Source organism: Etheostoma spectabile, chromosome 10 (genome assembly GCF_008692095.1).
Source record: "Etheostoma spectabile isolate EspeVRDwgs_2016 chromosome 10, UIUC_Espe_1.0, whole genome shotgun sequence".
Classification (NCBI taxonomy): Eukaryota; Metazoa; Chordata; class Actinopteri; order Perciformes; family Percidae; genus Etheostoma; species Etheostoma spectabile.
Genome location: NC_045742.1, coordinates 16,192,697 through 16,205,156, shown reverse-complemented (window position 1 = coordinate 16,205,156; position 12,460 = coordinate 16,192,697). Strand labels below are relative to the sequence as shown.

The 12,460-nt window shown below is 40.6% G+C and overlaps 1 protein-coding gene across 1 annotated transcript in view; it reads right to left on the bottom strand.

The window, feature by feature from the left end:
- Window positions 1-12,172, bottom strand: part of slc43a1a (solute carrier family 43 member 1a) — a gene marked incomplete at its 5' end in the record, with an annotated part of 17,258 nt that extends 5,086 nt beyond the window's left edge. Inside the window, 5 exon segments of the mRNA XM_032527193.1 lie at window positions 488-580; window positions 7,908-7,984; window positions 9,019-9,074; window positions 9,930-10,122; window positions 12,009-12,172. Coding sequence (XP_032383084.1) covers window positions 488-580; window positions 7,908-7,984; window positions 9,019-9,074; window positions 9,930-10,122; window positions 12,009-12,172 — 583 coding nt within the window.
- Window positions 12,173-12,460: the final 288 nt, after the last annotated feature.

Sequence of the window (12,460 nt, the reverse complement as noted above, 5' to 3'; positions counted from 1 at the left end):
ATCTGAGGCCATGGTTCTCAGCAGGAAACCGATGGCGTGCTTACCCCAAGTGAAGGACTTAAAATAACTTGGGGTCTTGTATGCAAATGAGGAGACAATGGAGCCGGAGATTGGTCGGAGAATTGGCACATATTCAATTTATCGCACCGTTATGACAAAAGAGAGCTGAGCCAGAAGGCAAAGCTCTCGATCTACTGGTCAGTTTTCGTTCCTATCCTCACCTATGGTCATAAAGGCTGGGTCATGACCGAAAGAACGAGATCCAACAAGACCCAGGAGACCCCTGGGTGCTTCCCTAGGGAGGTGTTCCAGACACGTCCAGCTGGGGGGAGGCGAGTAATGCTCTCTAATTTTACCAACAACATTGTTTATAATCTGAAAGCACCATAATGCAGTACTAAGGCTATGTATGTATGTGCTTTATGTGGGGAAACCATGATGAATGCGTTAATATTAGTGTCCATTTCTTTTAACCTTTGTAATTTACCTTGACTCCGGGGAAGGTGACAGCAGAGGAAGCATACGAGCCAATCATCAGAGACATAACGGTGGAGCTCAGAGCACCAAACATGTTGGGGAGCTGCAGGGACAGAGGAGTAGATACAATAGATATCAGTTAATACACTAATATAACATGGTCACCTAGGCCTCAGCACATTACACCTTTATGTGAACTCTATGGCCTGCCGGAGTCAAAACTGTGGTTCACTCAAGATGCAGTATATTATTTTGACCAGCAGAGGGCAGACAGCAGCTGTGTGTCAGCACAATGAATCAGACTGGGAACTGGTCCTGTCTCTAGGGTTTGCGCACAGTCACACTTCCCTCTCCCCACAGAGCAGACTCGTTAAAAAATATATTAATTTCCATGTCATGAGGACACAAGAAACAAAGTCTTGACCCAGTTTGTGTCCTAACCCCATAGTACAAACACAGACTAAGCTATACGTCGACAGTCGTACATCATCTTTATTCCTGCTTTTTTATGATTAAAAACTGTGGAAGCCGATCTATAGGCAGCTCTCGATGAACTTCAGAGGACCCAGCGTAGGGGCATTCTTGACACATGGCAAAGGGAACAAGGTGTTGGTGCACCAGGCACTAACACATCATATATTAGGTTGACCTATTTACAGTAATAAGAAGCTTAGCGAACATAACAATGACCTATTGTGCTGCCAGCACACTCGTTTTATTAGGGTTTTAAATGAATCCATTACGATTATCAAATCACATGTGTGGGATTTTAGGTGTGCTGCATGACAAGCTACCTATTCTCTCTCAACACTTACCACGGTTTTCAAACTCAGCGTCACTTAATCTCCCCACTGGGTCAGATTTCACAGTGTAATGTCAGTGTCCCTTTTTTTCCTCCCGCAATGTACACTTTCCTCATTCATCTGAGCCTCTGGTCTGAGACTGGACCAAATGACATCAATTCAGAGTTGGGAAATTGGCAACATGCTGACAATGATACTTTTTTTTTACTTTTAACATGTAACAAAAACAATGAACCAACCAATTCAGACATTCATTCTTTTAAGATTACTTTCTTGGATAGACTGATAGGCTGACAGTAAAGATTCAGACAGAAAACACGTGGAAAGAGGCGTATAGCTGCAGCTACTGTATATAGTATGCATCTTGACCACTAGGTCACCAGGGTGACAAATTCAGACATTTATGAGTCTAATGCTGATGTTGTATGATGGAAAGGAGATAAATGAAGGCTGGAGAGATGAATGGTGGAAGGATGCAGGATGATCACATTTACAATTCAATTACAAAGTCTACAAACCTTGCTGACATGCACTGTAAATGCAAAATGTGAAGATGGGGTTTGTAAAACGTGTTGATTCTTACAGTATTTCAGTGTCCATTTAGGCTCTTTAAAAATTACATTAACTAATGTCTGGCCTCTTGATGGCAGCACAACAAGCTGCAAATACAACCTGGACATATTATCAAATTACAAAGTTGATAAAAGATGTTAGCAAACAGTTGCTTATTTACACATCAAGCAGATATGGACATTCCTTTAGAGTAGTGCTTGGGGCCACCTGATTATTATGAGTCCATTATTTAATCTCCATTTGGTCTTCACCAACTGCTGAGGGAAATATCTGGCTCTTTGGCTGCTAAATGCTCTACTATGATCAACAGCTAGCCGCGTACTTTGCTGTTTGGTGCTGCAGGTAGAATACAGTAATGTTTTTAGGAGTTTTTTTGTTGAAAAATGTGAGAGTGAATCAAACCAGTAAACTTGGGGGCCAGGAAGCCAAAGCAATAAAATGAAAATAAAGTCTTGTATAGCTAAGTGGAACTGCAGAGTTAAGCAATAATGATTTGGGTTTGTAACTACAAGTAACCCCTTTAACATACAAGTGGTCATTTGATCCATTGTTAATATATAAAAATATTGATTAGATTTAGTATAGCTGTCTGGAGATCAGGCTGTGGTGAGAAGTTAGCGGCTGAACCACGTGTTTAGCAGGTAAACAGGATATTCGAGCGAGAGCCTGACTGTCTGAGCGAGACGAGAAAAACATACCGAAGAACACCAGTCCTCATTCAGCGCTTCTGAGAATCAAAATACTTCGCGGCCCGACTGTGGCCATGAGCTCTACGGTGCTGGACTTTCTGTCTGCGGAGGAATGTAAGCGAGAGAGCCATCTGAGCACACAGGGGTGTTTGCATCTATAAGCAAAGATGTTCCAGCCATGTGAGATGTCTATAAACTGATGTTTGCTTTTAGAAGTGTAGTCATCTTTCTGAGAAATTTGTGTGAGGCAGAAAGCAAAGACACAGTGTGAAATGTGTGCATGCCTATGTTAATGTGCAAGTGTCAGCAGCAGACGCTGTTGTTCTGGCAGTTCTCATAAAATACATGTTTCAAACAGGGCCTTGCAGCACATTTGCTGCATACTAACACTAATGACAAAAAACATGTGACTGTATGGAGGCAACACAAGGGTCAACTGATGTCAGGAAGTCACAGACAAATGAAGCTTTGGCCGTTCGCTTGTCACAACTTATGAGTTCAGGCTCTACACCTGCTGTGCTCACACACAAGTCTTTGGCACAGAGTTCAATTAAGACCTTAATCGCTGAGAGAACGGGCCAAATAGTAGCTTAATGAGGATTGAAATTTTGATGCAGCTCTGAACATGTAGAAGCAAAATGCAGTACAGGAATGTGGAATAAATGGGAACAGGAGAAGGAGAAAGGAGAGTTGCGTATAAAATAAGCAATGATAGGATTGACAATAAAGAGAAGTAGTGGGAGGAAAGTTTTTTTCAGTTTGACTGATCTCCCCAAGCCACAGCTGCAGCCCCTCTTTCTCTGCAGAGATCCCAGCAGGAAACACTAAACCACAGCTGATTAGCGCCGGCTTCTTCTCTCCACCTCAGTTCCCTGCTGCCCTTTCTCAATGTTCATGGATCAAACCCTTATCCCTCACAGCGTTGGCACAGTCCAGCTGCACTAGACTTACTGTAGATAACACAAAAAAAGTAGTCTAATGTAAAGACGGGGATTGAACTGCCCTCAAAGTCATACTCTCACTTTTGTGATTTCTTGGTATTTTACCCAAAGCATCCTTCTAAGAGTCATCCCCAATGTCCTGTAGTGGCCTCTCTTTGCTAGGTGAGACCAGAGCTAACACGTGGAAGCAGCAACAAACAGCCGAGCACACTTTTATCACTAGTGTGTGATCTGACAGGCCCCAATGCTGCTGAAGGGTAATTCTACATCTATTACAATAAGTGCAAGAAGACTGTCCTCATTCCTTCACTGCCAATGTGACACACAAGCTTCCTGTCATAGGTAATAATCATTAATGCTAGTTAAGTTTGACCCTGCAGGTATTTGCTTCTGTAAACCAGAGGGGTGTGTTCACACAGGTTAATTACAGTAAACTAAAAAACTGGTGTGGTGCAAGACATGTTCATTTTCATTTATCAAATTGTACTGTATTATTGTAAATTAAGAAAAAGGATGCAACCACACTGAGCTACAGGGCAAACCACTAACACTAGCTAGCTATCTTATTTGGCTAGGTGCTACCACATGCTAAACAAGACATTTTTAGGTGGGCAAACTGTTCCAATCAACTTTGGTAAAGTGAAAACACACAGTGAGAGAATCAAGGTTTAAGATGAAAACATGGAAAGCACCCAAAAACAAGTTCACGGCTATTTTATTTTTTTATGTAGCATTGTTAAGCCTCAACCCGATTGACAGGTTGCCGTACAGCCCTGTCCCAAAGCATCTTCTAGCTTATTGTCTATTTTAAAATAAATGGGACCATAATTTACTAATTGAACATTATGCTTTAATGAAGAAGACTTGCAACTAGCGAATGAAACCATAAACGTCTTTTGAAAACTTTTATAGAGGTAATAAATCATGTGAGAAGTAGGGTCATTTTCTCTAGACATATGACGACTTCTTATTGCAACCAGCGGAGTCACCCCCTGCACTAAAAGTGTGAGGCGGTATCTGTATCTGTAGAGACCTTACCCTGTATTTTTCTATTTTGCTTCGTTTCTGGGCAACAACCTTAAAACGTAGCAACATGGTGCCATATCAGTGGCAAGGATCCAAGTGGAGGCTACAAAAACTGGAGGGCACAGCACCGAAAAAACGCAAGTGTAGAGATACAAAGCTTGTTCCAACACATGGATGAATCTGGGGTGGGCTTTCACCTGCTAGCAAACACCTTTAGCATCTTTAAGTTGGGGAGGAGGTGCCAATTTAAGACATTGTGTTAACAGGCCGCAACTGACAAATCCACGCAATCTTCAAAATGTTATTTTGTCCAGAAAATGTAATGTTCAGGTGAACTGCTAGACTGGTGCTCATTTAAAAATTCCGTCGCTGCTCCTTGAATTAAAACCCATATTCTGTTGTCTTTGCTGTTATTTATTGGCCCCTTTAAAAAAACTTATATTTCTTTGTCACTTTTATGCTTTTGTTTGCAGTATGACTTGATGTATTATTACTATACACATAGTAAATGTGCACAAAACATGCGTGTAAATAGTTTCTGTTGAGCAAAGAGGAGTTAAGTACACTGATCAAGGTCATAGAGGAAGATTATTTCTTCAGCAAAACATTCCTTTTAAACGTTTATATTACCGTGTACCGTGATTTCCATCACACCAGATAATGTTACGTATATATTGTAATTGTATGTTATACATTTCTAAATGTAATTGTATCTAATCTCATGACCGACTCTCTATTTCAGGGAGTTATGCACGTCTCTCATTACAACTGACTATAAAAGGACAAGTGTTCTTCACAATAACTAGGACAACAGAGATTTTGTCTTGTTTTGAGCTAGAGCACATGATTTAAATCATGATGGGATGAGTGTGTATGTGTCTGTCCTTGTGCTCTGCTGTCATTTGCTCTTCAGAACAACAACAACAACAACAACAACAACAACAACAGTGTGGAGGTCAGTCAAAGAGGTGTGTGTGTGTGTATGTGTGTGTGTGTGTGTGTGTGTGTGTGTGTGTGTGTGTGTGTGTGTGTGTGTGTGTGCCTGCGTGTAGGTGTGTTATTAAAATCCCATACTACTGAATGTTTTTTTTTAATGGAACAGGGCTGCAACTAATCTTTCAATTCTTCTTTGGATAAATTGATTTAATCTAACACAGTATCCTAGAGCTCAGTGTTAAATGTTAAATGTCCAACAGTCCAAAGCACAAAGATCTTCAATTAACTATTGTTAAGGACAAAGAAAATCTGCTTAAAAGTTAACTTAAAAGTTCTAAAAATACATCAAATATTTTTTTTTATGATAATGATAACATGATTGATAAAATGAAAATATCAAAATAGTTGCTAGATAATTTTCTCTTGATCAACTGATTAATTGCCTAATCACCGCAGCTGTTCTAGATGTCTTGTGCGTAATTTTAAAAACATTTCCTCCAAAAATCCAGCCTAACATATTTGACACATTTGGAATCCCTACAAGAATTTGAAATACATTTGGGTTTAAATGTGTGGTTGCACATCATGGGCTTGTAATGACTGACCACCAACAGGACGCTGCTTGTTAAAGAGAGATATACAGGTGCAGTTGACTGTAAAGTGCAGAATATCCATTTAGTTTGAGAAAGAGACAGGTGTCTTCACTTTTCTTTTCTACAGACAGGCTGCAGTCACCATATAGGAGGAAGGTCATAGGAGAGAATAGTCTGTCCATACTTAGCTTCATTATCTCAACATCTGTTTCATGTTTGTCTCCCTGTGTGTACATAACCATGCCCACACATATGTACATTCACGGGTGCACAGTCACGCAGAGTTGAAAAGGTTGTACATTGATTTTCTCCTGACTGCTGAGCAGAACAGAAACAGGAGAGAGTGGGAAGATGGGAGGAAAAGAACAAAGAAAAAAGGAAGATAGTGGAAAGGGAAATTGTGGCTATAAATCCTTCAATACAGGTGAGTGGGCCCAGCTTTGGAGAGGGTGTGTGGTCAACTACAGGCTGTTATTGGTGGAAACATAAATGGGAGAAGTCATGTGCAGCTCTGACTGAAACACCGTTAACAAACACTCACACACATACCTGAATGCTTGCTATGACACAGGAGGCAGCAACAACATTTAAACACTCTTAATAATGTTAGTACCAGCTGACACATCACACACAAACACATGCCTGACGTGAATGGAAACAAAACCAGTTCCCAATCACAGCACACACTATTTCCTCAGCTGAGACTAATAGAGGCCACTGAGACTCTCAGCTTCCAAAACTGCTCTGCTCATTACTTCCAGGAACACAACCTTACGTTACAAGTTTCTCAGAATATAAGTTATGTAACCACTGATAGTAACCGTAGATACTTTCAGAGCTGTAATGTTGGACTAGCTGCACGGTGCTATCAGGAAGAAAAAATATGACTTTTGGTGCTAAATTATGATGAATGCCCTTAAAAATTATCCTTGTCTTCTTGTTGACAACATGATGCTGATTAAAGAGATATGCTTGTTTTTAATTTCTCACATTCTCTGTCTGGTATGTTCATCAACTCAAACATTGACAGAAGGAGGAAGAAAGATAAATTGATCTGGTTGAGATTCTGACAAAACAAGATTTGCGCTTTTTGGTTTTACCGTAAACATTTGGCCCTGTTCAAATTAATGACTACATTTTTTATGGCTGTCCTTTGACAGTTTTAAATACACTATAAATATAAGACCCGCTGAAAAAATGTTTTTGGGAGGTGGTCAGGGACACATATACTGTATAGTCCATAGTGTCAAAGCAAAGGCAGCCTCAGAGGCATCGAATCCGTCTAATCCAATATGTGGTTTACACAACAAAGCTCCTAAACACAGTCCATTCAACAGGCCAGTTGTCATTTTCTTTTTCTCTCTCATTAATTTCTTTCTCTACGAGGTCAGGGCCGGTCTTATGTACAGAAGTTAATAACAAACACAATAGCCATCAAAATACGGTGTCGCTGAGCATGTGGACACAAACTCATCCACCAAAACAACGAGAACTGGCGCAGAAAAGAGTGCTCTACTCCCCAAACCATGTATACCAAATCAGTTAACTATGAAAACCAGAAAAGACAAAGAGGATGCCACACTGTTGTAAATCAGAAGCTGGGCGACACTGGATCTGATTTAACACATAACCAGCATATAATTAAAGAGGATCAACTGTTTGACCACAGATGTCTGAAAGTTTACTCTTTGCAGCCTTTGCAACACACTAATGCTGTATATAATGGTTGTGCTACTGATTATTATCAATTATCACAAAATTCCCCAGGCGATATCAAGTCTCATGTGTATACATCAATATTATATTTATATATATTCTCCTCCATTAATCAGTGAGTCTTTACTGTTTCCTGTCAGTTGTGTGTCTCACCGTGAGTGAGGTAAAGGTCAAGCAGATGCCTCCAAAGCCGTTCATGGAGAGAGCCAAGAAAATGAGCGCTGACAGAGCTGCAGAGAAAAACAGAGGTAGAGCCAAAATCAACATTTTACTTTCTTTCATTCATTACATCGTTACACCCGAAGATGAGGCGAGAAGCTAAATGTTATAAAAAGGGCAAAACTAAACATTTTAGTGCAGTTACCCCACTTCTGACATCCGAAAAGTGTAATTGGGAATTCCTCTATTTCTTATTTACTCTCTTTTTATTTGTTATTTTTCTATATTTTTTTGTCTTCTTTTTAGCGGGTTTGCTTGCTCTGTTATCTTGTCTGTTGTCATTGTCATTTGTAAATATAAAGGAATGGGGGGGATGTCAGACGCTACTTGATGATCCAACAGGCAGTTTGTTTGAAGCAGATTGACGCCCTTTTAAAGTGGAAGTAACAATTGGTACAATAACTCAATAAACAAGCTACAGTAAATAAAATATTGCATTTTTAGGTAGCACACAGCATTTCCTGGTGTGTATTTCATACTGTGTTTTAAAAATGTGTGTTTCCTTTGCAGCCGGAGGCATAGAGTATAGTTACATGGACAGTTGTGAAAGAAAACGTGGAGCGTGAAGAAAATAATCTGTGGATTGTTTGGATTCTGCCCATTTTTACAACTTTGCACACCTCTCCAACTGCACCTGGTGTAAGTGTTGTTGTGTTGAAAAATATAATATTGGGTAACATGGAGAACACACGTCTTTTCCAGTGAACGGAGCCTTTTACTGCTTTTAAACTCTCCAAACAGCACAATATGTAATACATGCTATTACAATGTTGTAAAAGACCATAATCCAACTTAAGTTCTACTACTGAACTGTATGAATATTTATTTATTTATTCATTTGCCCTTATATTTATGCAATTTATCATTGTACCTATGAAGACATAAATGGCGCCACTTACAGTAATACAGTTTTATGTAGTTTTTGTGATGTTGTATATTTAAGTATTCTAAACGTGGCCCCTTGTGTGTTGTGAGCTGTGAGTGTGTCATTAATTAATACCTGGCACATACAAGTTTTAGTATATGCGCTTGTGTTTGTACTCACCATGTGGGTCGTAGGAAGACGAAGCCATTATAACACAGGACATACCAAAACACGAACTGTAACAAAAGAACCAGGATGTTTTAAATTCTTGCAACCTATATCTTAGCGTGCTGAAAGTCAAATTTTTTTAGTGTATGTAGGAACAATGCAAGACGTAGAGAATCTCCCAGAGGGCCATGCTAAAAATGTCAGGATAACTAACTGGTCATGCAGCATGTAAATGCCTTGAGTCACACGACAGCCACTTCATTCAGTGGAAGTGTAATTTACAGATAAAGCAAATGTGAATATACCGGCATATGTTACACAAAATTTTCATACTCTAATAAGATTCCAGAATACAATTTGCAAAACAGCAGACTGGCTGTTGGTTATCAAAGACTGAAACTGTCAGTGGTTTAACAGCTTGCAGCTACAGATAAGCTTCTCAGTTTTCATCAGTTTTCATCTCATTATCCAAATGTCTGGCTACTCACTTTCTCACACACACACACACACACACACACACACACACACACACACGCACTAGCATGCACGCGCACACACACACACAAACACACACTCTACTACTCTGCTGCCCCACCTACACTTGATTCACATAGTGTCAAACCACTTTGGGAATGTGATCTGTCGGGTCGTTTTTACTACAACCTCAGTAGTAGTTGTGGAATTGACTTTTGCTTCAGATTCACCTCACCATCATAACATTTATAAAAGAAAGTGAAGTAGTCAAACTTCCAATTGACAGAGTTAAGAAGTTTTCATAAATGAAATCTGTATCTGGAAAAAGAGATTTATGTTTTCGTGAATTATACTGAACATAAAAAAGACACTTCAACACGTCAACACCCAGCAGACGTGCACATCCCTTTAAAAATGTGAAATGTCTGTGACCATTTTAGAACTGTTACCTGCCCACCAGGCGAATGAGGCGTGGTCCAAATCTGTCCATCAGGATTCCAAGTGGCAAGGTGGTGGCACTGAGTAAAAAAGACCCAATGGTGAAGCCCAGATTCAGCATCTCCTCCTGGTCTACGCAGCTGAGCCAGTCGTCAAACTCACCGCCGGAGGAGTTACCCAGTAACACGATCACGGTTTCATTCACTGTGTAAAGGGGTTGAGAAGAGAGGTTAGTGGTCAGTATTTGAACAGAGAAAGACCAATCAAAATGAAGATGTCTCAGTAACTACAATATTCAAAGCATACAACAAAATAACAAATTAGACAATAAACCAAATAAACATTGATGACAACACCAGAAGCCCATCATACACGTCTCTCCCCAGCACAAAGCTTCTTAGGAGCCCTCCAGAAAGCTCAGGTACTTTCCCCATTTTCTAGTTTAGACATCCAATCTGGCAAACCGTTTATATGACATCTTTTTAAAGGCGGCCACCAAAGGCATCTCACAAGTCCTGGAGTGATGGCACCCCTTCATTCCTCCATCATCCTCCCAAAATAATATGTCAGGCTATCACTAAACTAGTCTGGACCCAGCTTCTTATGTTCTTATCCATCCCATATAGGTCTGACCCATCTCCCAGAACAAATAATCTTGGGCTGATTCAAACCTGGGCCCCTGCAATCCAACATAACTTATCATGTATCCTAAAGAGCCCAGCTAAATTCCTAGGGCCTCATGTATAAAAGATTGTGCAGCTTTCATCAACTTGAAATTGAGCGCACACCCCGCCTTGCCTCCTCCCATAAATTAATATGGACATGACTTTAATTTGCGCCCCGACGTCGTTCTTTGTCCAATCACTACAGGTTATCCCGCTGCAGACGGAAAAAAAACTTCTTGTGAAATTAAAGTTGCTGACTGCTGAGGTGGAGGCGAGAAAAAAAAAGTTCTGTCAGGAGGTTTGTCATCTCGGATAAGCAGTAGAAGAGTGGCAAATGAAAAATGGAAAAGATGGGTAACTAATTGAAAAAAGGATACCTAATCATTCGTTACCTTTCTGAAAAAGGATACCTAATCATTCGTTACTCTTTCAAAAACAGTAACTAATCATTAACTACCCTTTCTTGTGTAGCTCATTGTAAAGTGTTACCGTGGAAACGTTATTTTGTAATGTTTAGTGATTTTGGCACTTTTCAGTTAGATTACACGTTACAAAGTCTTTGCGAACGGCCCGCACATTCTCACAATTGCTCAACAGTTTGTGTGACGGCCCGCACATTCTCACGTCAAGTTCATTTTTTTTTTTCATCACAAAGTGTTTGTGAAAACCAGCGTAGAAGCCCAAGCTTTCCGTCTGTACGCAACGTTTATTCATGAGGCCCCTGGACCTTATCACAGGATCCTTAGGACATGAAGTAATTGGCCATCTTCCGTCTTACATTTCCAACAATTTGGTGTGTCTTAATCTTTTTAAGCGCTGTCCAGGCTCCATCCCCCAGGTTCTTCATAAGCATAGAATAACAGCCAGAGGCTTGAGTGATGGAGAGCTGCAGATTTTACCCACAGACTGTAAAAATAATGGACAAAGCTTCTGGGCCTGAAAAGTGAAGCGAATGCAGAAGTGCCTTAAATCTGCATTCTATCTCATTTACAGCAGGGAGCGACTCCACTGGTTGCAAAAGGAAGCGGTTTCTATAGAAGTCCATAAGAAAATGTCTTCTTCAGTGTTCTGCCAACCAAGCTAGCTAGCTACCGCTGGTGATAGCTGGTAACTTAAGGAAAAGTTTGCTGATTTTCTGTACTGCCGTACCTGCAGATAAATGGCGGCAGCACCCAGGGGTCCACGTTTACCTGCTGAGGAATCGCTGGATTCCCCCTAAGTTCCCCCAACTTCCCCCCTTAAGCACTGAGCGCAGCCCCATTGTAACCATAAAAAACACTGGCTTCATCCTCCCCAGCTCCACCCTCCAAGAAAACGAGATGGCCACGCCTGTATTGCCAAACTCGAGACTTCAAAATGACAGTCCATAAACCAATGGATGACGTCACGCGTACTATGTGCACCGTTTTTAGTCTAGGATTTTACCTGAGCACAAGTGGGAGTAGAAGCCTTCCCTTTTCAGCATGATGAGCAGGGAGCCCCATCCCAGCAGCACAGCCGAACACAGCAGATTTTCAATCACCGCCGTCACCGCCATCCACCAGCGTCTCCTGTAGGCCTGTAGGAGAGAGGGCCCCATCGCTGCTGTTCTGTGATGGAGGAGGGGCATGGAGGGAGGTGAGATTCAAAAAATTTTCAAACTAGCATTCTGAAATGTAAGGCCATGTTAGTGGCAGCAGTACAAGCATATACTGTAGAATAGACCACTACCTCATACCACAGCATGTATAATAACCCAATAGCCTAAGTCTTCTACTATCATAGAAGAGTAAAAAATCAAGCAAATATTCACATTTTTAAAAGCTGAAATCAAATGACTGCAGCTATTTTTGCTTAAAACATGCTTAAACTATTATTTGATTATTACACAAACAATG